General features: G+C 44.8%; 1 protein-coding gene across 1 annotated transcript in view; it reads left to right on the plus strand.

Annotated features, from left to right (window-relative positions):
- The window catches only part of LOC115139760 (acetyl-CoA carboxylase-like), a 47,288-nt gene that overhangs the window by 12,134 nt on the left and 7,484 nt on the right, over nucleotides 1-27,670 (plus strand). The window contains 44 exon segments of the mRNA XM_029677504.2: nucleotides 4,785-4,894; nucleotides 5,193-5,303; nucleotides 6,563-6,772; nucleotides 6,987-7,157; nucleotides 7,392-7,553; nucleotides 7,661-7,824; nucleotides 8,143-8,293; nucleotides 8,413-8,516; nucleotides 10,691-10,772; nucleotides 10,965-11,110; nucleotides 11,247-11,397; nucleotides 11,519-11,653; nucleotides 12,024-12,170; nucleotides 12,474-12,662; nucleotides 13,331-13,431; nucleotides 13,534-13,622; nucleotides 13,744-13,868; nucleotides 14,217-14,330; nucleotides 14,515-14,628; nucleotides 14,725-14,814; nucleotides 14,910-15,028; nucleotides 16,205-16,228; nucleotides 16,820-16,960; nucleotides 17,394-17,493; nucleotides 17,810-17,917; nucleotides 18,150-18,206; nucleotides 18,709-18,750; nucleotides 18,868-19,083; nucleotides 19,285-19,440; nucleotides 19,750-19,953; nucleotides 20,223-20,378; nucleotides 20,491-20,613; nucleotides 20,772-21,041; nucleotides 21,686-21,783; nucleotides 22,124-22,244; nucleotides 22,374-22,484; nucleotides 23,686-23,829; nucleotides 24,109-24,229; nucleotides 24,442-24,538; nucleotides 26,059-26,114; nucleotides 26,117-26,154; nucleotides 26,386-26,521; nucleotides 26,853-27,030; nucleotides 27,156-27,280. Of these exon segments, the coding sequence (XP_029533364.2) occupies nucleotides 4,785-4,894; nucleotides 5,193-5,303; nucleotides 6,563-6,772; nucleotides 6,987-7,157; nucleotides 7,392-7,553; nucleotides 7,661-7,824; nucleotides 8,143-8,293; nucleotides 8,413-8,516; nucleotides 10,691-10,772; nucleotides 10,965-11,110; nucleotides 11,247-11,397; nucleotides 11,519-11,653; nucleotides 12,024-12,170; nucleotides 12,474-12,662; nucleotides 13,331-13,431; nucleotides 13,534-13,622; nucleotides 13,744-13,868; nucleotides 14,217-14,330; nucleotides 14,515-14,628; nucleotides 14,725-14,814; nucleotides 14,910-15,028; nucleotides 16,205-16,228; nucleotides 16,820-16,960; nucleotides 17,394-17,493; nucleotides 17,810-17,917; nucleotides 18,150-18,206; nucleotides 18,709-18,750; nucleotides 18,868-19,083; nucleotides 19,285-19,440; nucleotides 19,750-19,953; nucleotides 20,223-20,378; nucleotides 20,491-20,613; nucleotides 20,772-21,041; nucleotides 21,686-21,783; nucleotides 22,124-22,244; nucleotides 22,374-22,484; nucleotides 23,686-23,829; nucleotides 24,109-24,229; nucleotides 24,442-24,538; nucleotides 26,059-26,114; nucleotides 26,117-26,154; nucleotides 26,386-26,521; nucleotides 26,853-27,030; nucleotides 27,156-27,280 (5,607 nt within the window).

Raw genomic sequence — 27,670 nt, forward strand, 5'->3', positions numbered from 1 at the left:
CAGCTGCGTGATCGGGGAACCACCAGTACAGAGCTTGCTCAGGAATGGCAGCAGGCACGTGTGAGTGCATCTGCACGCACAGTGAGGTGAAGACTTTTGGAGGATGGCCTGGTGTCAAGAAGGGCAGCAAAGAAGCCACTTCTCTCCATTAAAAACATCAGGGACAGACTGATATTCTGCAAAAGGTACAGAGATTGGACTGCTGAGGACTGGGGTAAAGTCATTTTCTCTGAATCCCCTTTCCGATTATTTGGGGCATCCGGAAAAAAGCTTGTCCGGAGGAGACAAGGTGAGCGCTACCATCAGTCCTGTGTCATGCCAACATTAAAGCATCCTGAGACCATTCATGTATGGGGTTGCTTCTCAGCGAAGGGAGTGGGCTCACTCACAATTTTGCCTAAGAACACAGCCATGAATAAAGAATGGCACCAACACATCCTCTGAGAGCAACTTCTCCCAACCATCCAGGAACAGTTTCGTGACGAACAATGCCTTTTCCAGCATGATGGAGCACCTTGCCATAAGGCAAAAGTGATAACTAAGTGGCTCGGGGGAACAAAACATTGATATTTTGGGTCCATGGCCAGGAAAGTCCCCAGACCTTAATCCCATTGAGAGAACTTGTGGTCAATCCTCAAGAGGTGGGTGGACAAACAAAAACCCACAAATTCTGACAAACTCCAAGCATTGATTATGCAAGAATGGGCTGCCATCAGTCAGGATGTGGCCCAGAAGTTAATTGACAGCATGCCAGGGCAGATTGCAGAGGTCTTGAAAAAGAAGGGTCAACACTGCAAATATTTACTCTTTGCATGAACTTCATGTAATTGTCAATAAAAGCCTTTGACACTTGTGAAATGCTTGTAATTATACTTCAGTATTCCATACTAACATCTGACAAAAATATCTAAAGACACTGAAGCAGCAAACTTCGTGGTAATTAATATTTGTGTCATTCTCAACTTTTGTCCACGACTGTACACGGTAGCCTCAGTACCTTTCGACTGTAGCCTGGTCCTTTGCTGAATTCCAAGGCCTACACTCTGCGCATCGTTTTTGTGCAAAACGTGGGCCTTTTTGTTCTGCCTTTGTTATCCAACTGTGGCCGATGTGGCAGCAGTGTAATCTCAATTTGAATGAGGGGTATGAGGTGAAGCCATTGAAGTAGAATAGGGAGCCTCCCATAAATGTCCTATTCAATTACTAGTGGCTATGCCATCAACCCTCAAAAGTTCCAGAATGGGGTGAAAATGGCAGCCATATTGGTCCGGGAGAAATATAAACCTGTCTGATTGGAAGTAAGAGGCATAATCCTGATTTTACTTAATGCAGAAAAATAAAGTAAGGCATATGATATATCAGAAATTGTGTAATAGAATTATTGTCAACCTAAAATATTGTCATAATTTCAATTAATACATGTTTTATACAAATAGTCTGTATAAATAGGCTCTGAAAGATAGTGCCTTCGGAAAGTATTCAGACCCATTGACTTTCTCCACGTTTTGTTACTTTACAGCCTTATTCTAAAAATGTTTTTTCCCCCCTCATAAATCTACACACAATACCCCATAATGACAAAGCAAAAACGGGTTTAGACATTTTTGCTAATTTAGTAGAAATAAAAACTGAAATCACAGTTACATTAGTATTCAGACCCTTTACTCAGTACTTTGTTGAAGCACCTTTAGCAGCGATTACAGCATTGAGTCTTCTTGGTATGACGCTACAAGCTTGGCACACCTGTATTTGGGGAGTTTCTCCCACTCTTCTCTGCAGATCCTCTCAAGCCCTGTCATGTTTGATGGAAAGCGTTGCTGCACTGCTATTTTCAGGTCTCTTCAGAGATGTTCGATCAGGTTCAAATCCGAGCTCTGGCTGGGCCACTCAAGAACATTCGGAGGCTTGTCGCGAAGCCACTCCTGTGTTGTCTTGGCTGTGTGCTTAGGGTCGTTGTCCTGTTGGAAGGTGAACCTTCGCCCCGGTTTGAGGTCCTGCGCGCTCTGGAGCCGGTTTTCATCAAGGACCTCTCTGCTCCGTTCATCTTTGCCTCAATCCTGTCTAGTCTCCAATCCCTGCCACTAAAAAACATCCCTTCAGCATGATGCTGCCACCACCATGCTTCACAGTAGTAATGGTGCCAGGTTTCAGGGTAAAGAGTTCAATCTTGGTTTCATCAGACCAGAGAATCTTGTTTCTCATGGTCTGAGAGTCTTTTACTGAGGAGTGACTTCCGTCTGGCCACTCTACCATAAAGGCCTGATTGGTGGAGTGCTGTAGAGATGGTTGTCCTTCTGGAAGGTTCTCCCATCTTTACTGATGAACTCTAGAGCTCTGTCAGAGTGATCATCTTATTCTTGGTCACCTCCCTGACCAAGGCCCTTCTCCCCCGATTGTGCTCAGTTTGGCCGGGTGGCCAGCTCTAGGAAGAGTCTTGGTGGTTCCAAACTTCTTCCATTAAGAATGATGTATGCCACATTTCTTGGGGACCTTCAATGCTGCAGACATTTTTTGGAACCCTTCCTCAGATCTGTGCCTCGACACAATCCTCTCTCGGATCTCTACGGACAATTCCTTTGACCTCATGGCTTGGTTTTTGCTCTGACATGCACAGTCAACTGTGGGACATTATATAGACCAGTGTGTAGCTTTCCAAATCCTGTCCAATCAATAGAATTTACCACAGGTGAACTCCAATCATGTTGTAGAAACGGGATGCACCTGAGCTCAATTTCGAGTCTCATAGCAAAGGGTCTAAATACTTATGTAAATGAGGTATTTCTGTTTTTTATAAATTTGTAAACATTTCTTAACCTGTTTTGGCTTTGTCATTATGGGGTATTGTGTGTAGAATGCGGAATATTTATTTTAATTTGATCCATTTTAGAATAAGGCTGTAAAGTAACAACAAAATGTGGAAAGTCAAGGGGTCTGAATTAGAGGTCGACCAATTAATCGGAATTGCCGATTTAATTAGGGCCGATTTCAAGTCGGGAATCGGTATTTTTGGACACAAATTTTGCCTTTTTTTTTTTTACACCTTTATTTAATCTTTATTTAACTAGGCAAGTCAGTTAAGAACACATTCTTATTTTCAATGACGGCCTAGGAACGGTGGGTTAACTGCCTCGTTCAGGGGCAGAACGACAGATTTTCACCTTGTCAGCTCGGGGATCCAATCTTACAATATTACAGTTAACTAGTCCAACGCAATAACGACATGCCTCTCTCTCGTTGCACTCCACAAGGAGACTGCCTGTTACGCAAATGCAGTAAGCCAAGGTAAGTTGCTAGCTAGTTAAGTTTAACTTATAAAAAACAATCAATCATAATCACTAGTTAACTACACATGGTTGACGATATTACTAGATATTATCTAGCGTGTCCTGCGTTGCATATAATCTGACTGAGCATACAAGTATCTAAGGTTTTGCCAGCAGCTCTTCGTTGTGCGTCAAGCATTGCGCTGTTTGTGACTTCGAGCCTATCAACTCCCGAGATGAGGCTGGTGTAACCGAAGTGAAATGGCTGGCTAGTTAGCGCGCGCTAATATCATTTCAAACATCACCGCTCTGAGCCTTGGAGTGGTTGTTCCCCTTGCTCTGCATGGGTAACGCTGATTCGAGGGTGGCTGTTGTCGTTGTGTTCCTGGTTCGAGCCCAGGGAGGAGCGAGGAGAGGGACGGAAACTATACTGTTACACTGGCAATACTAAAGTGCCTATAAGAACATCCAATAGTCAAAGGTTAATGAAATACAAATGGTATAGAGGGAAATAGTCCTATAATAACTACAACCTAAAACTTCTTACCTGGGAATATTGAAGACTCATGTTAAAAGAAACCACCAGCTTTCATATGTTCTCATGTTCTGAGCAAGGAACTTAAACGTTTGCTTTCTTACATAGCACATATTGCACATTTACTTTCTTCTCCAACACTTATTTATTTAAACCAAATTATTTAAACCAAATCGAACACGTTTCATTATTTATTTGAGGCTAAATAGATTTTATTGAATTATTATATTAATTTAAAAATAAGTGTTCATTCAGTATTGTTGTAATTGTCATTATTACAAATAAATAAAACAACAAAATCAGCCAATAATCGGTATCGGCGTTGCAAAATCATAATCGGTCAACTTCTACTCTGAATACTTTCCGAAGGCACTGTATGTAAAACAGCCATGCATGCATGTCTACATTTTTGGTTTCTTGGAAAGCTGTGTGTGCTATTATGTGATTACAATGTCAGTACTTGTTGCATTTACAACTTGTCTAAGTCCTATCATCAGCTGTTTTCAACCAGTGTATGGCTGTGGTTTGACTGCATTGTTTGAATGGAATGTTGGTATATTGGCAGTTATTTAAAACAATTATGGAATAATGTCTCTAAAATTGGCTGGCTAGCTAGCACATAAGATATAGTAAAATAATTAATTTATTACAGCACTGGCAAACCATGGTTGACCAACTTTACTGCATTTGAAATTTGTGTCGCGGCGTGTTTACATGGTTTTGACAATTATGCTAATGTGCCTACACAGCCTATTGTTTATCTCTGTCATTAGTGTATTTGTATAATGTGAGGTCTCTCTGTATCACATCCGTCCGTGATTGGGAGTCCCATAGGGCGGCGGACAATTGGCCCAGCATCATCCGGGTTTGGCCGGGGTAGACCGTCATTGTAAATAAGAATTTGTTCTTAACTGACTTGCCTAGTTTTAAATAAAGGTTAAATAAATAAAAAAATTTAACGTATTTTTCTCTTGCCTGTGCTGTAGGTCTGAGAGTAGACTGGACAGAGGACGACCAGAGGCTGGGCCACGTGATTAGCGTGCCTCCGGAGGTCTACGTGCACGGCTGCGTGCGTGACGTTGACGATGGACTGGCGGTAAGCAGCTCCACGCCATCACCCGCCTCACTAACGCTGAAACCACAGAGACAACCTTTTCTAGGCAATCCCTCTGTTTGAAATAATGCCCTTTCTTTTTTAAAAGATGTCTGAAACAATATATTTCAATGTACTTTTCCCAGAGAAAATAAAATGCGGCTGCTATTCGGTTACAAACCAAGGTTCATGAATAGTGGAGCAAACTGAAGAAATGCGTTGGTTTTATACAGTAAAATTATATTTTAAGGGTAGGGTTGCTGAAAGTCCTTTCATTTTCAATGTGCTTTCTCCTTTAAAGGGAGCAGACAGAATTGGCTACCCGGTGGTGATAAAAGCGTCAGAAGGAGGAGGGGGCAAGGGCATCCGGAAGGTGGACAACGCTGAGGACTTTGCCAGCTTCTTTAGACAGGTTTGTGTCGTCACACTGTTACACAACACACCTGTATGCTGATTCTCATTGCTGCTGGGGGACGTAGTGTCCGAGGACCACAATCAGGAAATGAATTGTGCGACTTGGTGTTGTCTTCGACAATGTTTAACTTCTTGCTCCTACCCTCTACTTTTTTGAACATTTTGTTAAAAATCGCGCAACATTTCAGCGCCCTGCTACTCATGCCAGGAATATAGTACGTTCATATGGTTAGAATGTGTGTATAGGAAACCCTCGGACGTTTTTAAAACTGGTTAAATCACGACTGTGGCTATTACATAACGTGCGTTACATCGGAAAGCGCAGGAAAACCTGATCACAGAAAATGGAAATAAATATCCTTGCGCCACTTCCAGCAATTGTTAACAGTGAGCCGAATTAGATAAGACCGAGCATTCAACTCCCACAGCATCCCCATGTAGTCGAGTATCTTGTGAATTTAATCATCTTTGATTCTTGGTTGAACCGAAAGAGGGGCACGACGTACCTCCGGTCTCCGCCCAGATCATTCCGGAAGAGCTCTCTCCTGAAATTTTTTCCAAGACGACAGCTAATGATATGTACATCGCCTACGGATGAATTTTATCGCTTATTAACGTTTACTAATACCTAAAGTAGCATTACAAACGTATTTCAAGTGTTTTGTGAAAGTTTATCGTCTACTTTTTGAATTTAAAAAAATGACGTTACGTTGTGAAATCGCTGTTTTTTCGTTTATCACACAGTCTACATATAACGATATCTTGGCTTTATATGGCCCGATTTAATCTAAATAAAGACCCAATAGTGTTTATGGGACATCTAGGAGTGCCAACAAAGAAGATGGTGAAAGGTAATGACTGTTTTCTATTTTATTGTGCGGTTTGTGTAACGCCGAAATGCTAATTATTTTGTTTACGTCCCCTGCTGTGCTTTTCTGTTGTAGTGTATTGGTGCATGCTATCAGATAATAGCTTCTCATGCTGTCGCCGAAAAGCATTTTAAAAATCTGACTTGTTGCCTGGATTCACAACGAGTGTAGCTTTAATTTGATACCCTGCATGTGTATTTTAATGAACTTTTGAGTTTTAACTAATACTATTAGCATTTAGCGTAGCACATTTGCATTTCCAGAGCTCTAGTTGGGACGCAAGCGTCCCAGGTAGAGGTAAGAGGTTAACGCAGCGTATCTGCTTGTGTGTGTGTTTGAACTTGTTTTTAGTAAATGATCTAATACAAATCATACGACGGATCCACAGGTGCAGGCGGAGGTGCCCGGCTCGCCCATCTTCGTCATGCAGCTGGCCCAGCATGCCCGTCACCTGGAGGTCCAGATCCTCGCCGACCAGTACGGCAACGCCATCTCCCTGTTTGGCAGAGACTGCTCCATCCAGCGGAGACATCAGAAGATCATTGAGGAGGCCCCGGCCACCATAGCATCTGCCACCACCTTCGAGCAGATGGAGCAGGTGAGACACCGAGGGGCTTTCCTCATCTTTAAATTCTCCACTTTGACATTTAGATACTTTTCTCTCTGCCATTTCCAATTTAATATTCCATTTGAACACTAAAAGTGTTAGGGCATGCAATGGAAAATGTTTCACAATGGTATGCCCATCCCTGTTTTTCGTTTGGTGCCTAATGAACATGAGCCCTCTCTCTCTCTCCCCCTCCCTATGTCAGTATGCAGTGCGGCTGGCTAAGATGGTGGGCTACGTGAGTGCAGGCACTGTGGAGTACCTCTTCTCTGAGGACGGGAGCTTCCACTTCCTGGAGCTCAACCCCCGTCTGCAGGTGGAACACCCATGCACAGAGATGATCGGAGACGTCAACCTGCCCGCCGCCCAGCTCCAGGTACGCTTCAGCCAGAGGTCACTGGTCACACCCTAGCTATCACAGGCTCGTGGTTTAATCTCTGGTCCTTTGACTTAGTCAATGGTCGCATTCCAGGTTATATTTTTCCGCAGTCTCAGTAAAATTGCTATGTCATATTAATGTGGTTGTTGAGATGTTATGTTCTGGAAGCCCTAGGGACTGATTGGAGATAGACCATGTTGGGTCTAACTGGGTCAATTTCCTTTGTTGTAGATAGCCATGGGGATCCCCCTCCACAGGATTAAAGATATCCGCGTGCTGTATGGAGAGACGCCTTGGGGGGACACCACCATCAACTTTGAGGCCCCCGACTGTGTCCCCAGTCCCCGGGGACACGTCATCGCAGCCCGCATCACCAGCGAGAACCCAGACGAGGTGTGCATTCTTAATTCTACAGGGCTGGCCGGCCATGTTCTAAACAAGCGATGGCATGGGTTCTGTAGGCTCACAACTGGCCCGTCCTCTCTCCTTGTAACTCGCAGGGCTTCAAGCCCAGCTCGGGCACAGTGCAGGAGCTCAATTTCCGCAGCAGTAAAAACGTGTGGGGCTACTTCAGCGTGGGGGCTGCTGGGGGTCTGCATGAGTTTGCTGACTCCCAGTTCGGCCACTGTTTCTCCTGGGGGGAGAACCGAGAGGAGGCCATTTCGTGAGTTTTTCCTTACCTTCTGCCGTAGACTAGCCTATCAGTCCTTCCGATGATGGTTCTATCGGCACCTACTTCCTAGCCACTCCTGGAGACCTGAGAGGATTGGATAGATGGAAGCAACAATTCCACCTTGCCAATCAGAAGGCAAGGTGAAGCTATTATCGTAAGACTTTTCCAATCCTCAGATCAACAGGAGCGACTAGGGTGTATGGGTTAGGCCCGGTTCCGTTTGGAATGCAGCATGAGTTAACGGTGTGTGTTGGTGTCTTGCTGTACCTGGGTGGTGATAGTGGCGGTGGTTACTGTGTGGTGGTGCAGGAACATGGTGGTGGCCATGAAGGAGCTGTGTATCCGGGGGGACTTCAGGACCACGGTGGAGTACCTCATCAAGCTGCTGGAGACTGAGAGCTTCAGGAACAACGACATCGACACCGGCTGGCTGGATAATCTCATCGCTGATAAAGTTCAGGTAGAGAGCACCCTTGTGAAGTATGAATGTGAATCTGAACCATTTCAATCCTGTAAATCTAACAGTTGGTAAAAACAAATCTTCTAACGTGCTTGTGTGTGGCGTGTTTTCCCCCGAAGGCAGAGAGGCCAGACACCACGCTGGGCGTTGTCTGTGGGTCGTTACACGTGGCGGACGCCAGCTTCAGGAAGAGCATGTCTGACTTCCTGCACTCACTGGAAAGGTGAGTACTACTTTACTGACTTCATTGTCCCCTTGGGGACATTTTGTTGCAGTTTAAAGTGGCATTTAAATAACAAAACAAATTGACAATACACCATTCATAACAGTTACATACCAATAAAAAGAGACTAACCTGCTGGCCTTACTGAGTGGATAGGAACATTAGCTCCAGCTATTTAGGAGGGATATCACACCTGGCACAAATGGTCTAATTCTGTTTTTCTTGCCGAGGGGTGCCCTATACCTGCGCCCAGAGGGGAGTAGTTAAAAGTCCAGGTACGGGGGGTGGTTTGGGTCGAAAACGATTTTGTGAGCCTTGCGGAGGGCCCTGACATGAAAGATCTCCTGCAGGCCTGTCTGTTTGACTCCATGTACCTTGCTTACTGTGGCAGCATATTTCTCTGGCTGACAGTGGCATTAACAAACCAACAAACAAAAAGTTAAAACCCTCTCATTGAAAGATTTGTAAAACAGAGTCTGTATAGTCATCTACATTGAAAGATCCCAGCTTTTTGAGAAAGTACAGTCTCTGTTGACTCTCTTTGTATATCAGATCTGTACATTTACTCCACTGAAGCTTATTGTCCAAGAGGACACCCATATATTTTGATTCCTCTATATTCTCTATGTTCTGACCTCTGATAGATGTTGCAGAGGTAGGTGTTGCTCGCTTCCTGAAGTCTATGCACATCTCTTTGGTCTTGTTGGTATTGAGGACCAAGTGATTCGTCACGCCACTCTACAGTCGTTTAGGACCGGGCCATGGTGTTTCCCGTCATCATGCATCAGTGAACTTAACGAGGTGTCTGTCAGGATGGTAACTAGTACAACTATTAATGTACAGGAGTGGGGACAAAACACATCCTTGAGGAGAGCCTTTGATGGTGGTGCGTATGTCCGACACGTGGGGACCTACTTTGACCCGCTGTGACCTCTGGCTCAGGAAGTCCAACAGCCATAAAACCAGGCAGAAGAAAAGTCAACAAACGGAACTCTGACATGGGATTTGGCACCCTCTAGATGTCTATAGGCCATGTTGAGGAGTGTACGAATGGCATCATGAACTCCTCTGCTGGGCTGATCTAACCAGCTGAAGGACTAAAAACAAAAGATAACCATTTTAAAATATACTGTGTCCGTAAAATATGTACAGTTGAAGTTTACATACACTTAGGTTGGAGTCATTAAAACTCGTTTTTCAACAACTGCACAAATTTCTTGTTATAACGAACTATGGTTTTGGCAAGTCAGTTAGGACATCTACTTTGTGCAGGACACAAGTCATTTTTCCAACAATTGTTTACAGACGGATTATTTCACAATTCCAGTGGGTCAGAAGTTTACATACACTAAGTTGACTGTGCCTTTAAACAGCTTGGGAAATTCCAGAAAATTATGTCATGGCTTTAGAAGCTTCTGATAGGCTAATTGACATCATTTGAGTCAGTTGGAGGTGTACCTGTGGATGTATTTCAAGGCCTACGTTCAAACTCAGTGCCTCTTTGCTTGACATCATGGGAAAATCAAAAGAAATCAGCCAAGACCTCAGAAAAAAAATTGTAGACCTCCACAAGTCTGGTTCATCCTTGGTAGAAATTTAGTGAAGGTACCACGTTCATCTGTACAAACAATAGTACGCAAGTATTAACACAATGGGACCACGCAGCCGTCATACCGCTCAGGAAGGAGGCGCGTTCTGTCTCCTAGAGATGAATGTACTTTGGTGCGAAAAGTGCAAATCAATCCCAGAACAACAGCGAACAACCTTGTAAAGATGCTGGAGGAGACAGGTAAAGTATCTATATCCACAGTAAAACGCGTCCTATATCGACACAACCTGAAAGGCCGCTCAGCAAGGAGGAAGCCACTGCTCCAAAACGGCCATACGGTTTGCAATTGCACATGTAAACTTCCGACTTCAACTGTACGTATTTTACACACACACTGTGTTTTTAAAACGGTTATCTTTTTTGTTTTTAGGCCTTCAGCTAGTTAGATCGAGTGTCTATCTACCATATTTCTTACACCAATCCTATGCTTTTAAATCTTTGGGGGGGGGAGCGAACACCTCTGTAAGCAGCAAGAGAATCTCAATGCCTCCCTAGCCCGTCTTATTACTCTAATGCTTGTGCTATGTACTTTTCTAAATCCAGTATGTGAAATGTCTTCTTGTAGAGGCCAGGTGCTGCCCGCAGCCAGTCTGCTGAATACTGTTGATGTGGACCTGATCTACGAGGGGGTCAAATACTGCCTCAAGGTAGGAGGACCTGATGTTACACCTCTCATTCTCTGTCGTGACTGAACTTCCTCATTCTCTCGGGGACAAATCCTAACCAGTCAAGGTTTCACTTAGTCGCCCATTGACGTCAGTGCATGACTAAGTGAAAATGTGTCTAAAGAGGAAGTTATCAACCAATTCAACCCCCCAACTGTGTTTTATGACTGACAGGTAGCTCGCCAGTCCCCCACTACGTACGTCATCATCATGAACGGCTCGGACATCGAGATCGACGTCCACCGGCTGAGCGACGGCGGGCTCCTGCTCTCCTACAACGGCAGCAGCTACACCACCTACATGAAGGAGGAAGTGGACAGGTGAGACTTCCTGTCCATCTCAAATCTGAATGGATGGATGGACTGGCCATGAAGTCGATACTTTCAAAATGGTCATCATTTGTCTCACTTGGGAGTTGATGCTCCATCGTGAACGTACGCGTTTGTAACCCTCTAGCTACCGCATCACTGTTGGCAACAAGACGTGTGTGTTTGAGAAGGAGAGGGACCCCACGGTGCTGAGGTCGTCCTCTGCTGGTAAACTCCTGCAGTACCTGGTGGAGGATGGAGGCCATATCTGCGCCGGGAACTCGTATGCGGAGATCGAGGTGAGCAGAGGGTTCCATGAGAACATACTGTACCAGTTTGGGTATGACAATTAGATCCTCATTAGATTGGTTGTGTGTGTGTGTGTGTACACACGGACTGACGTCTGCGTTACGGTTGCAGGTGATGAAGATGGTGATGACGCTGACGGTGGTGGAGTCAGGCTGTGTCCACTATGTGAAGAGGCACGGGGCGGTGCTGGAGCCTGGCTGTGTGGTGGCTAGATTGGACCTGGATGATCCCAGCAACATCCAACCAGCAAGTCACCCATTCACCAACTTCTATACAACTCTGGCTGCGTCTGAAATGGCAACCTATCCCTGCACTTGGCCTATATCGGGAACAGGGTTCCGTTTTGGGCGCAGCCTTTAATACAGCTATTATAGGAGGCAGCCTTTTTAATACAGCTATTATAGGAGACAGCCTTTTTAATACAGCTATTATAGGAGGAAGCCTTTTTTAAGAAATATCATGTAATACAATCCAAATCATAAAATGATGCTATATGTCTAAAACAGGTCATGTAAATCACACACTTTCAGTCAGTCAATCGCAGGGTGGCTTGGTGGTCAGGACCACATTTGAAGGCTGTTTTTATCTGAACCCTATCTTCCTGTGGGTCTCCTAGGTGGAGCTGAACACGGCCTCCTTCCCGGCCCAGCAGCCGCTGCCCATCGTGGGGGAGAAGCTCCACCAGGTCTTCCACATGGTCCTGGAGAACCTGGTCAAGGTCATGGCCGGCTACTGCCTCACCGAGCCCTACTTCAGCAACAAGGTGAGGGCCTCCACCCACTGCAGCTGTGCAGCGCGTACCAGTACAGTGGCTTACTGCTTTATTCCAGTTCGTCGTTATTAGCAGACGATCAGATCTCACAACATCCCAAAGAAGTGTTTTAAGTTCTCCGGAACCATGTACTTCTTGGATGATTTCTATAAAGACGTGTCTGGAACGCAGGCAATAGAATGGCATGCCTTGTACACACTGTAGAATAGGGATGTCGGTCAAGCTGTGGGACGGGGGTGTTGATATTGGGGTGTGTGATGGCAGCATGTCCCCCCCCCCTCCTCCTGCCTGCAGGTAAAGCAGTGGGTGGACACCCTGATGAAGACCCTGCGGGACCCCTCGCTGCCCCTGCTGGAGCTCCAGGAGTTAATGACCAGCGTGGCCAGCCGCATCCCGCCCAGCGTCGAGAAGGCCATCCGCAAGGTCATGGCTCAGTACGCCAGCAACATCACCTCGGTGCTCTGCCAGTTCCCCAGCCAGAGGGTGGGTGACTTAGCCTTAAGCTATAGCCAACGCTCAAAGTATCTGAAACTTTTCTACATGTGTGTATTTGAATCAGGGGTTGGAACCGGTTCAGGGAACAGAACCTGAAACTGGAAAATAACAATATTTTTTTTGAAGAACGGAAACAGAACCGGGAACAAGGTTCCTCCGTATTAGCCGCTAGTATATAGGAATCTAGTAGTATATAAATTATTACGGAATTCAGCGACGTAATGTTAAGCCTACTGCTAATATCCTAAACGCATTATAATGCAAGTCATATCGTGATGCCCAGCGCTTCAAGCCAAGCCTCCTCCGTGCCCGTCTGTCTCTTTCGCTCTCTCCCCACCCTGCAGAATTTCAGTCGCATCTCACGCCCAGCACTTGTCTGTATGAGTCAAGCTTATAAACAACTAGCTTTCCTGGTCTATAGAGCAGTTTTCTATCTCCACTGATTGGTGGAGTAATTTAATGCTCTAAATGTCAAAACTGGGTTGCTTTTTGTAGTTAAAGGAACAATATAAACGGGTACCCTTTTTCTTCTGGTTCAGAACTTTATTATGCTGGTCAGAACAGTGGAACGAAACGATTGGAAAATAAGTTTGGTTCCAACCCCTGATTTGAGCCCAGGTCTGCTCTACAGTGAATTGGTTTCCCATCCATTTCAGATTGCCTGTATCTTGGACAGCCACGCAGCCACCCTTCAGAAGAAGGCCGACCGGGAAGTGTTCTTCATGAACACTCAGAGTATCGTCCAGCTGGTGCAGAGGTCGCACTTCTCTTATTTCATTACCTGAATCATCACTCCATGACATGTACGACTTCAGATAGGATGTTGGATTGTAATAGTGGGTGGATGAATTTGCCGCAGGTACCGCAGTGGAATCCGAGGATACATGAAGTCTGTGGTGCTGGATCTGCTCAAGTGTTACCTTCAGGTGGAGATGCAGTTCCAGCAAGGTGATTTTGGTGTTTCACTGTGGATCTAATCGAGACGATATCCTGCTGTTTATGACTTGTTTCATGTCGCGGTGATGCATTGTATGGCCACATATTTTTTTTCTCCCCTTTTTGTGAACAGCTCACTACGACAAGTGTGTGATCAACCTGAGGGAGCAGTACAAGCCTGACATGACCCCTGTGCTGGAGAGCATCTTCTCTCACGCTCAGGTCTCCAAGAAGAACGTCCTGGTCACCATACTCATCGTAAGGCTACACTCTCTCGCTCTCTCTCTCTCTCTGCTAAACACCCACCGCTTCGCATCCACTTGATGAAGAACAATGAAATGAAGCTTAAACATAAATTCAGTATAAAGGAAACTGCATTTGCGCTAATGTTTTTGCTGTTTTGGAGGGGTCAACCAACGCAACCTGCAAACTGTTTTTCTCATTGACTTTCACTGGATAATGAAACCACACTCTTTTTAAAATAGTGTAATTTTCTTCAGTGTGAACACTGCAGTTTTCCTTCATCGGCAATTGATGGTGACGGGGACATGTTTCAAGACTCCAATGCTAATAGGGAGTGTGCTGTGTGTCCCTGGTGGCGTTTAGGATCAGCTGTGTGGGCGGGACCCCACCCTAGCAGACGAGCTGATGGTCATCCTGAACGAGCTCACACAGCTCAACAAGATGGAGAACGCAAAGGTGGCACTGCGTGCCAGACAGGTACGTTTCGCAACCGTTTGTACTGAATGATGTTTTCGGCACAGCGGAGTGTACCGCTCGTCAATATTCTAAGACCCCCAGTCAGTCTGGTAAGATGGTAGATGTTATTCACTTAGATGGGCACTACATTTTGTAGCTTCAAAACAACATTCTGAATATTGATGGACACGTGTGTATTTTTCAGGTTTTGATCGCTTCCCATCTGCCCTCTTATGAACTGAGGCACAACCAGGTGGAGTCCATCTTTCTGTCTGCCATCGACATGTATGGACACCAGTTCTGTCCAGAGAACCTGAAGGTGAGCGTCACGATTTCTCCAAAACAGCTTTTTTTTTTTTTTTTTTTTGTACTTCCGTAAGATCCGAAGGATAATATTTCTTTACTCCTCGGGCAGAAACTCATCCTGTCTGAGACCTCCATCTTTGACGTCTTGCCCAATTTCTTCTACCACTCTAACCGGGTGGTGTGCATGGCTGCCTTGGAGGTGAGCATAGTGAACAGCATATAAACCTGACATGGCTTCGTCCTGATGTAGATTTGAGCTTAAAATGTTTTCCTACCGTGGCCCCCAACCTGTAGGTGTACGTGCGAAGGGGCTACATTGCTTACGAGCTGAACAGCCTCCAGCATCACCAGTTGCAGGACGGGACGTGTGCCGTAGACTTCCAGTTCATGTTGCCGTCGTCCCACCCCAACAGGTACCCAGCCAGCAGTTCTCTACCAGAGTCACAAAGCAGCTCTACAACAAACGTAACCTACAATGTCCCAACTCTGGATTTGCCACTTTCAATACACAGCTGCCATAGCTGCCAACTATCCCCAGTAAAAAAAAAAAGAAAGTCTTGAGTTGAGATAGAAGGGACAGGGTGGTTGCAATTTGAAATAAGACAGGAAAGACGTTTAGTTTACAACCTAAAGTTACAACTGTGCCATTATGCAAACTGTGTCGTTAATGTGAAGCAAGTTGGTTATATATAGTTAGCTAATTTACTTTTCACCGCATAAGGATTTGAATCATTCTCAAGCAATGTGAAAGGACATCTTTTTTTTTGTGTGTATATTTGTTAGTGAATGAGCCAATCGTATTTTATTTTGGTCCGTCTTTATACCGTCTCTCTGCAGTCCAGTATTCCTCTGGTTCTCATTGATTTGCTCCTGTTTCCCATTTCTCCCCATCAACACGCAAAAGATTCACCCGAGTGATTCACTCGGCGCGCGCCAACACGTAGTCCACTCAACTCTACATGCTCAGCATCTCTGAGAACGTGTGGTTCAGTCCCTATACTGAGAGCACAAATAGGGCCTGTAAACCCTGGTCATGGTACAGTCTGTGTGCTGTTTCCTTTTGTGTAGAGCAGTAGATCATCTTTGTCCTCCCTGACACCCCCATAACCCTCTCCCCTTTGGGACAAGCCCTTCAATGTAATTGTTTCTCCACTGCCATTTTGGGGCAAACCACCAGGCAGAAGTAAACTATTGGGATGGACTCTCAAGATGCCAAAGCTCTAATTCCACAAACCAGGAAACTGACTTCCTTTTTTGTTTTAAAAAAATGTCACAAATTCAATTAGCTGACAGTCAGGCCCAATTGCAAATGATTGACTTTCGGCTTTCCCCTCTACTCTATCCTGTTTTGTTAATGTCAGGTTTTGTAATTGCAACTTGATAAATCACAATGGATCTCAATCACACCCAGTAGTTAAAATAAAATGACCCATTTGCTACTTTTAACATTTTAACTTTGGAATGGTTTTTCATGGTCATTATTAATGTGCAAAGCTAGAGTATGCCGTAAAGTGAAACTAATAAGAATGCATTGTGGTCAAGGTTGATCATCCACTGCTTACATTCACCTGTCAATGATCTGATTTCAGAGGGAGCAGCCCTACTCTGAACAGGTAGAGTACAGCTCCTCCTTCCAGGCAGCCTGCCACACTGTGTCTAGCGCCGTCTGTGTATGTCTCCTAGCAATGCATGGCTGAATGCGCTGTTTTGCTCTTCCCCATCTTTATCAAAAAAACACAAAAAAACATAAACCTCTGCCGAAGGACTCCTCCACCGCCTCCTTCTTAGTTTATACCCTTTAAAAAAAAAAAAAAATTGCCTTTCTCAACTTTCATAGAGATAAGTACCTTTTGAGAAGCATATGTACTTTGTCTGACCTACTGTTTGTAATGTGTGTTTTAAAACCTTTTTTTTTGTGACAAAAAGCGCATTCTGTATTCTCCAGTTGCAGATTTGACCCTCTTAGGCCACTATAGTAATCTGCCCTGCCTCTTTCAATCAACCATAGTCAGTTATACACAGTCAGTTAATTTAGAACGTATTATCAAACAAAACATGTCTAGTAAACATAGATGTTGCTGTCTGTCTGTTATGCTTTGTGGAAAGAGAACAGGTACAGTATGCTATACCATTGCTCCCAGTGCCCACCCCAACCCTACCCAGGTGTCACCAGTGTGTCACCAGTGTGTCGTCCCTTACCTCAGGTTGACGATGCCGGTGAACAGTGTGGGACAGTTTGAGATGAGGCGGCAGGGTAGCGAACTCTTCCTAGATGGGGCGTTCTCTCCCCCATGTCAGCGCATGGGAGCCATGGTGGCCTTCCAGTGTTTCGAAGACTTCAAAAGGTAAAAAACCCACAGAGAACAACTCTTGGATGTCTGGTTTGTCTGGATGTCTGGTAATATAAGCCTTGTCCTGACCTGAGGCGAGTTCAGCTTCTGTTTGCAGCGAACATGTTGCCACAATTTCAGTTGAACGATTTGAATGAACAATCCGAAATGTTACAGTGAAACATCAAACAGCTACTTTTTTGGGGATTATTGTGACTTTCTAGCGACAATATTCAAACTGTAAACAACTTAACTATTCCTACTAAATATAGTAGAAAGTCTACATTGCCACTTTATTATTTTTAGTGGAAGTTTAGACCCGAAACAGACATTTACGTTCGCGGCACACAATCTTCTCAGACTGCTAGCTAACTTTAGCGAACAGTCGCGGTTAACACAAAACAAGTGGAATATTGGGTGTGTGTCCGTCTGCTGGGTTTGTGTGCAGGAACTTTGACGAGGTTATCTCCAGTTTTGCTGACCCGCTCCTGGAGAGCCCGCTTTTCCCCGAGCCCTGCTCCAGCCTTTACGAGGAGGATACCTGCAAGGTGACCGTGTGATGGGATCGTGTCAGAGGCTTTATGGAATTGTTGCTCTCTGGGGGTTGATCTCAAGCCACAAGGGGTCTACTAAATGGACAGAAATATTGGCGAGGAAAATACCTCATTAGAACAACAACAAAAATATATATTTTTGCTGAAAACAAATTTGTTTCATTAGATAAGAAATGGATATCATATAATATTGATATCTTTGCATATGAACTATACAGCTACAATCTGATTATTATTTTTTTTTTGGTATACGAGGTGAAGGCTGACATTTCTCAATAAGCTGTGATTATTTCCCTGTGCGCTCCAGCAGAACATGAAGGAGAACCCCATCCACATCATCAATGTGTCCATCAAGTCGGCGGACACAGAGGATGACGATACCTTGGTCACAGCCTTCGCTGCCTTCGCCCAGTCTAAGGTCAGCAGCACGGTTCATCCCACCAAACTCTCACAGTATAATTATGTCGGGGCTTTTTTCCTCGTAGGGGTGAATCCTAGATTCTGCTCACGTTGAATTTCAACTTAGTCTCCCGTTGACCTCAACACAGGATTAAGTGAATATTTGACTGAAGTGGAAGTTAGGATCCTTCTTCATTGTTATCCCGGGTGTCTCCTATGATTATACTTGATATGATGATTTCTTATTACAGAAGGTTTTACTCTTTGAGCACGGCATCCGAAGGATCACGTTTTTAGTCGCACAGAGGGTAAGATGTTTCTACGAGACCATTTTGAAATGGCCTCGTACGGCCATCCTGATCTCGCAAGCTTCCATTCTGTTGCACGGAATCCGCGTAGCAAAACGGATTGTAAGCTCGCGAGATCGAGCTGGTCGTACGAGGCTACATTTTGAAATATCCCTTTGCTGCTGTTGAATACGACTGTTAATAGTGCTCCGTCATCTCTTCTTATTAATCTGATTTTACTTACTATTAACTTAATTTGAATCTACTTTGGATTTACTATTAATATACTATTAACTTAATATTAACTTAATATTAACTTACTATTAAACTATGGCTAATAAAAGCAGGGTCGTTTCCATTAGTGCACACCGCAGCAAAGCGTTTTGCCACAGAAAAACGAAAACGAGCATTTCTTATTGGACAACTTCAGGTAGTCCCTCCCTGTTCCCGTGAATTTTCTTCCTTTTGGTGCCTAATGAATACGACCAAGATGAATCTAATTTTCCTCTTTGATTTTTACCAGAGGGAATTTCCCAAGTTCTTCACTTTCAGAGCCAGAGACGGGGTAAAAAAACAACTTCTTTACTATTTTTATTTTTTACAATAACTAGACATTTTTAATACATGAACAGCTTTAAAACACCACCCACTCGCTCTCCACCTGTGTGTGTCTCTCTCCCAGTTTCAGGAGGACCGTATCTACAGGAACCTGGAGCCTGCTCTGGCCTTCCAGCTGGAGCTGAACCGCATGCGTAACTTTGACCTGACGGCCGTGCCCTGTGCCAACAGCAAGATGCACCAGTACCTGGGTGCCGCTCGCGTGCAGGAGGGCGCTGAGGTCACAGACTACCGCTACTTCATCCGAGCCATCATGCGCCACTCTGACCTCATCACAAAGGTACGGGGGGGGGGAATAAACGCCACACGAGCGCAAGCGTGCAGGGGTGGAAGGAGGCCCCTTTACAAAAACTCTCTTCTAAACAGGAGTTAAAAATACATGTATTGATTTTGCTCCCTTACATTGAAGATAAATCATTTGTGTCTTGCTTGGAACATGACTTTTCTCTCAAAACGCTGGCACCCCTTTCTCTCTGTCCAGGAAGCGTCATTTGAGTACCTACAGAACGAGGGTGAGCGTCTTCTCCTGGAGGCCATGGATGAGCTGGAGGTGGCCTTCAGCAACACCAAATGGCGCACCGACTGCAACCACATCTTCCTCAACTTTGTCCCGACCGTCATCATGGACCCCTCCAAGGTCCGTGTGCCTGTGCTGTTGGCTCCTCCGAGACAAAGGATTTTGACCACAATCCCATTTTAGTAATAGTCCATCTTAAAGGGGGCTTATGTGGCTCCTGATCCAAAAAGGGTTCCATAAATGGACAGAAATATTGCCCAGAAATGACCTCCTTGGACAGAAGGGGCACACCTGCCCATACACACGAGGAAAAGCATGTTTGCCTAACACAAAGGATTGTGGGGTTTCATGAGCTAGTTAAAGTGATCCGTGTTATATCATGATGTGTATATGAACTACAGTATGTGTTGCCACTCTCGTGTCCTGTAGATTGAGGAGTCGGTGCGTTCCATGGTGATGCGTTATGGCAGTAGGCTGTGGAAGCTCCGGGTGCTCCAGGCCGAGCTCAAGATCAACATCCGGCTGACGCCCACTGGGACCGCCATCCCCATCCGTCTGTTCCTCACCAACGAGTCCGGCTACTACTTGGACATCAGCTTGTATAAGGAGGTCACAGACCCCTCAACGGGACAGGTAGGCCGATCAGGAAGAGCACTATAAACCGGCACGCAGGCTGGGATCAGCTCACTGGCACAGATTGGTGCACGATGCACAGCCAGAGAAAGTGTTGAATTCGCAGTGCAGCAGGGTCTACATTTAGCTAAACGCTTCACAGGGTATTCCTGAAGACCATATGGAGGCTTAACAAATCAGTTATAAACACTTCTCTTTCAGTTTCTCTAGCCGTTCGATGCAATGATCTGCAGCTGACAACTGACCTCCGTCTCCCCTCTGACCTCTAGATCATGTTCCAGTCGTACGGGGACAAGCAAGGCCCTCTGCACGGCATGCTCATCAACCATCCCTATGTCACCAAGGACCTGCTGCAGTCCAAACGCTTCCAGGCCCAGACTTTGGGCACCACCTACGTCTACGACTTCCCAGAGATGTTCCGACAGGTGGGGGTTCCTCTCTCTTTCTCTCTCCTTTTTGACACTTGACCCTTTTTAACTGCAGGTACTTAAACATTTTTAAAAATTATCTGTTTTTTTAACCTTTTGTGTCTCATAGGCCCTCTTTAAGCTTTGGGGTCCGGGGGACAGCTACCCTAAAGACGTGCTGATGTGCACCGAGCTGGTGCTGGACCCGCATGACAGACTGGTGCAGATGAACCGCCTGCCTGGAGACAACGAGGTAGAGCACATAGCGTGCTCACATGGATTGGAACTACAACATTTTCTAGTGTTACAGAGACGAGCAAGGCCATCTTTCTTTTAAAGCCCCTTATGTTGTCCCGAAACCCTCCTGGCAATCCCGAATACTCTACTTGGCTCTTTATCCCTCTCTCCCAGGTGGGAATCGTAGCCTTCCGGATGCGGATGAAGACTCCAGAGTATCCCGAGGGCCGCGACATCATCGTCATCTGCAACGACATCACCTACATGATTGGCTCGTTCGGGCCCCAGGAGGACCAGCTGTTCCTGCGGGCGTCGGAGATGGCCCGGGCCGAGGGCATTCCACGCATCTACATCTCAGCCAACAGCGGGGCGCGCATTGGCCTGGCCGAGGAGATACGACACATGTTCCAGGTTGCCTGGACCGACCCCCAGGACCCTTACAAGGTGACTTATCACCAGTCACTACATAACAGTAGATTCTACAGTGTACATAAGACCTTTTCTTTGCAAGGACTGTTCAGTTGAGTGCGCCTGCTACTGAGTTGTCTTCAGTGGCCTTGTAAAAAGGGTTTTGACTTGTAAGGGCATACCATGCAACAATGTACTTTATTTGGTAAATATTTTCTTAACTCTTCTTCAACTGCACTGTCGGTTAAGAGCTTGTAAGTATGCATTTCAGGTTAAAGTCTACACTTGTTGTATTCGGCGCATGTGACAAATAAAGTTTGATTTGAAAGGTGGAAAAAACGCACTCTGGAAATGTTAATTAGAAATGTTAATAGATTTGCAGCAGCAGAGGTCACGGCATTGCAAATTAAATTACGTTTCTTAAGATTTTTATTTTTCTGACTTAATGTTATTCCTTCTGTCTGTGTGACACTGGCAAAGCTGATTTGTTACCATGTGCTGGTGGCATGGTCTAATGTGTCGGGCAAACTGACTGGTGATCAGAAGTGGGTGTGATTGATTTTCTCTGTGGGGCATAATGGCAAGGTGTAATCCTGATGACCTCTTATCAGACTCTGCACTGTTTCTGTGTCTGCCCACTTTCTTGGAACTGATGACTGTTTGCTTGTCTTCACCTGTAGGGTTTCAAGTACCTGTACCTGACGCCCCAGGACTACACCCGCATCAGCTCCACCAACGCTGTCCACTGCCACCACGTGGAGGAGGGCGGAGAGTCCAGGTGGCACACGCACCCCCGTCACCTGAGGGGTGTACTACAAAGCAGGATCAATTAGTTAGCCAGCTGACTTTGAAAAGCAACCAGAAATAACTATTGATTTGTTGGGACATTACTTCTTTTTTTTTTTTATGCTCAAAAGACATATCTATACCCATTTTCAAGCTTATCTTCAAATATCACAATGTTATGGCAGGTCAGCCGGCTAACTCCTTTAACCTGTCTTGTAGTATACACCTCTGGTGCTTGTCACCCTTATCAACTAGCACAGCTAACACACACAGTCTGGTATCTCAGAGGTTCGCTGACTCACTCTCTCCCCATCCTGTCGACTGGACTCCAGGTACATCATCACTGACATCATAGGGACCGAAGATGGTCTTGGGGTGGAGAACCTGAGAGGATCAGGCACCATCGCCGGGGAGTCTTCCCAGGCCTACGACGAGATCATCACCATCAGCATGGTCAGGAGGACACACACACACACACACACACACATCTCTTTGTCTGGGGTTAGATAAGCCACGAGGCATGCTATGCTTAAGACCTAGGTTATGTTGAAGCTATGGTACTGTATGTCCTGGGTACTGCAGGTGACGTGCCGTGCCATTGGGATCGGGGCTTATCTAGTGCGTCTGGGGCAGAGGGTCATCCAGGTGGAGAACTCCCACATCATCCTGACCGGGGCTGGAGCCCTCAACAAGGTACGTCTCTGTCCCGTCTGCTTGGATTCTTCATGCGTTTTAGAACTCTGAGACTTGCATAAGAAGTATACACAGGCCCACTGTTAGGATAACTATGGGAGCTCGTATGTTCAAAATAATATATGAAAATGTGTTTTTCAACCAAAATACCCCTCTAACCCTCATACTACCAACATATTTTATATACATGGATTACCAACTGGGGTCACTTTGACAAGCAACAATCATAGCAAAATATTAACTTGATAATAATTAAGACCTCATTAGACATATAAATCATGTAATCAGTTTTTTAAATACCAAACTGTCTTATTTTAGCAAAATGTGTTAATTAGCATATTCTATTAAAAATATATATATTAATGTTAACCTTCATTAATGTGCATAGTTTTTCCCAAAGTACAAACTACATTAGTACTAAAAAGCTGATTTACCATAATTTGATTGTAGTATCATTTAGTTTTTCAGAATTTTGAAGTAAATATTCATTTTGACATGAGCTATAAGAAGAACGACTGCATTTTAAAGGGGCGGTACACCAAAAATGTAAATATACATCATTGTATTTACAGTGTTTAATCCATTGATCATGAGACGATTACCATAAATATGGCTTTATTTTATGTATTTACTTACCCCAAAGCCATTAGCATCGCTTCTAGTGAAACAATGGGAGTGGTAGGGCCTATGGCAGGAAGCTTCTAAAAGCATGCCCAAATCCTCAGTCACTTCAAACCAAATGTTATAGCAACCAAAACACCATAAAAAGTTGCACGTATAGAATATTGGAGGATATTATAGGAATTCTGGTATTTATAAAATATTTCCTGTAGATTCAAATAAAAATCCTATTTATCAAATGACTACCGGCGGATTAGGTGTTTTTGGCCGGGGTTCAAAATGACCCCTAAGGTCTTCTAAAAATAAAAAAATAAGTCCATATTGATACAGAAACACTAAACAATTATTTAGATTGATTGACAAAAGTCATGAAGAATTGAATAAATCACCTTTTGGGCTATGATCAAAAATATGACTCTTGTGTCAAAATGACCCCAGTCAGTTGTATGACGGTTAAGGAGTCTCATATTTCACAAGTAGTGAAACCTATTTTAAATCGTTAGAACTGCAATGTCCTATAATCCTCTGGATATGTGACCCGTTTCCACTGCCCTTGACAGTGAAGCTGTTGCCGTTACAGGTTCTGGGTCGAGAAGTGTACACCTCCAACAACCAGCTGGGAGGCGTCCAGATCATGCACAACAACGGAGTGACGCACACTACGGTGCCCGATGACTTTGAGGGCGTTTTCACTATCCTGCGCTGGCTCTCCTATATGCCGAAGGTACATTATGAAAAAGAGGAAGACCAGGTCTGACCCCATATTCATAAAGATTCTCAGAGAATCTAGGATCACATCTCCTCTGTCCATGTAATCATATTCATTATGATCTGATGGACAAAATGGATCCTAGATCAGCACTTTTTTAAATCTGAGACGCCAATTTGGCAAGACAGCCCAAACAGATCTCAGAGCAGGCTGAAGATGTCCCGTAAGAGGTCAAACTCAGCCGACCAACCCCCAGATAGGAGTTGTCAGCACATCGTTCTACTCTTATTTCAGACCAAGCACTCTCCGGTGCCGGTGATCCCACCCAAGGACCCAGTGGAGAGGGAGATCGAGTTCACCCCCACCAAGGCTCCCTATGACCCCCGCTGGCTACTGGCCGGGAGGCCCCACCCCAGTGAGACACACTCTGCAGCATACATAACCCTCTTAACTCTGCCCAGATTCTATTTCTCCCAGCCCCTGAGATGACAGACATGGCTATGTCACCCAGTGCAGTGTACTGAATATTAAATTATATCAAATCCAACTTTTTAAAGTGCATAAAAAAAGTTTGCAATACACTGTACATTATTGCTGTCATAGACTATTTTTGTGTGTTGTGTTTAGCTGTAAAAGGAGCCTGGCAGAGTGGATTTTGTGACCATGGCTCGTTCATGGAAGTGATGGGGTCTTGGGCCCAGACAGTAGTGGTGGGCAGAGCCAGGTGAGTGTACTGTATAGACAGACACACACACACACACACATACATGCGCGCAATATAAATGATTACAGAAGACATATGAGTAACAATTTCTTAAAAGCTGCAGGTACAATGCAGTTTTAATACATTCATGCATTTTAAGACTACCGTAATTTCCGGACTATAAGCCGCTACTTTATTCCCACACTTTGAACCTCGCGGTTTATACAATGACGCGGCTAATTTATGGATTTTTCCCGCTTTCACAAGATTCAAGCCGCCAAAAAACTGAGCACCGTCACATAGTGTGACGTAAATCGAGCGCGCATTCTGATTACGGTAGTAATTTTGTCACCCTCATCATGGCAAAGACACGGAGAAATGCATATGATGCAGCTTTCAAGTTGAAGGCGATCGATCTGGCTGTTGGAAAAGGAAATAGAGCTGCTGCATGGGAGCTTGGCCTTAATGAGTCGATTATAAGACTTTGTAAACAGCAGCGTGAGGAACTGACTCAGTGCAAAAAGACAACAAACCTTTCAGAGGGAAGAAAAGCAGATGGCCCAAAGTATTTGCAGCCACTCGACATCAGTGTAAAACGTGCATTTAAGGTGGCGCTCCTTGTTCAGTGGGAGGCTTGGATGACAAGTGGGGAGAAATCCTTCACTAAAACGGGCAGCATGCGAAGAGCAACTTATGGTCAAGTCTGCCAGTGGGTCCTGACAGCGTGGAGCATTGTCAAAAAATCCACTATCATCAACGGGTTTTGAAAGGCTGGACTGCTGCGTGTTGAAGGGGCAGCATGAGCTCAGCGGGGTATTTGCCTCCGGATGAAAGTGACGAGAGCGACAATGAAAACAATCCAACATCGGATTAAGCAATTCTGAGGCTATTCAACTCTGACACCGAAGGAGATGACTTCAGTGGTTTCATTGCACAGGAGGAGGAAGATGGTGACCAATGACTTTACTGGTAGGCTACTGTTTAATTTTTGTTACAAGCCGTATTTCGTTAAAACCTATTTATTTTTGTTACAAGCCGTGTTTCGTTAAAGCCTACTTATTTTTGTTACAAGCCATGTTTCGTTAAAGCCTATTTATTTTTGTTACAAGCCGTGTTTCGTTAAAGCCTACTTATTTTTGTTACAAGCCGTGTTTCGTTTAAAGGCTGTGTAAAGTTAATTTGTTTCAATGTACCGGTAGGCACCTGCGGCTTATTTATGTACAAAATACATATTTATTTTAAAATCAGTTGGTGCGGTTTATATTCCGGTGCGCTTAATAGTCCAGCAATTACGGTAGTCATGAGCATGTTTGACCCCGTTACGTCTTATAATCATCTCATAATGACCCTTACTAAATATCAGTCATTTCGAGTCAGTTGATAGAGAGAGAGACATAACATTTTAATTATTATATACAATTATGAAGGCTCATAGATGATTATAACAGCTTGTTCAGCGTTATACCTGCAGGATATGGAATCACTGAGATGTAGCAGTTCCGAAGGCAGACTGCCAACTAATTTGTAACGCAACACCACAGGTTAGGAGGGATTCCCCTTGGCGTCATCGCTGTGGAAACACGCACCGTTGAGGTGGCTATCCCGCCGATCCAGCAAACTTGGATTCTGAGGCCAGAGTGAGTGGCTTTGTGTCCTCCATTATATGTTGTGATTATGTATTGGACCTGCTTGGGCCGTATGCCACGGCGACATGTTAGTCAACCATCATGAATTAAGTTTTGATGCCTTTGCTCATTTTCGAAAAGGGGACACATGATCTGACAAGGTAATGCAGACTCATTTGACACCTGCAACAGAGTTTAACATCCCTCTGTGTGTCTCACTCACTCACTCACACACTCACTCAGCTGGTGCAGCAGGCCGGCCAGGTGTGGTTTCCGGACTCTGCCTTCAAGACGGCCCAGGCCATCCGTGACTTCAACCGTGAGCGGCTGCCTCTGATGGTGTTCGCCAACTGGAGAGGCTTCTCCGGGGGAATGAAGGGTACTGACTGGCCAACCTGGGATCAAATACTATTCAAAATCATTTCAAATCATTTTTGTATCTGTGCTGGATTGAGCTTGCCTGTTGTAATAAGACTACTAGGACATCTCAAATGCAAGTCACGCTCACCTGGCACTCCAGCCAGACTAAAGCAAACGCTCAACGCATTTGAAAAATTTCAAATAGTATTTGAACCCTAGTCTGGTACTGACTGGAAACACCCCACTAGAACACAGCGGGTTTTTTTCCTTCTCGTTTTCTTCTAAATCTCTAAACAATATTGTAAATATTGGTGTTACCACAACTGCAAGTCCGTTTTTATTTCTCTCAGACATGTACGACCAGGTGCTGAAGTATGGGGCTTATATCGTGGACGGCCTGCGTGAGTTCCGCCAGCCTGTGTTGATCTACATCCCGCCGCACGCTGAGCTGAGGGGGGGATCCTGGGTGGTGATCGATCCCACCATTAACCTTCTGTGCATGGAGCTCTACGCAGACAGAGAGAGCAGGTAGGCCTTTTTTCTTAACATGGCAGGGCAGCTTCTCTCCAGAGTCTATGTGAATGAGCTGCTCTCTTACTCCTTTCCCTGTTGTCTCATCTCCACCACTCTCCCCCTCCCCTCTCCCTGTCAAGGGGTGGTGTGCTAGAGGCAGAGGGCACTGTGGAGATCAAGTATCGCAGGAAGGACCTGTTGAAAACCATGCGCCGGATCGACTCGGTCTACGCCGGTCTGGCTGAACAGCTTGGTAAACAGCCTGGTAAACTCTTACAACAGTACCTGTCGTTCCACCCATATGTACGATAGGCATCGTGTTTTCTTTTTAGTTAGCATTGTAAAAAATATTATAATAATCTAAAGGTCTGTCGTGGAAATTTCCTCTATTTACCAAATCATGGGAGCAAACCACACACACAAGTCAGAGTTAGTTATAAAAGTCCATCTTTAATTATATAAGCTCTATAGCATTTTGACTTTCAACAGTTCAGTATCTCTAATGAAAAGTTGAGAGTCCCCCACAACGACAAAATGGGATCCTTTATAGCAAAGATACACAGGATAAAACAGCATCGGCATAATTCATTGTTCAGCTTTGTCTCCTCTCTCAAACTCAGAACCATAAACCAATCCTCCATATCAACAGGCATAT

This window comes from Oncorhynchus nerka, linkage group LG13, assembly GCF_034236695.1.
Source record: "Oncorhynchus nerka isolate Pitt River linkage group LG13, Oner_Uvic_2.0, whole genome shotgun sequence".
Classification (NCBI taxonomy): domain Eukaryota; kingdom Metazoa; phylum Chordata; class Actinopteri; order Salmoniformes; family Salmonidae; genus Oncorhynchus; species Oncorhynchus nerka.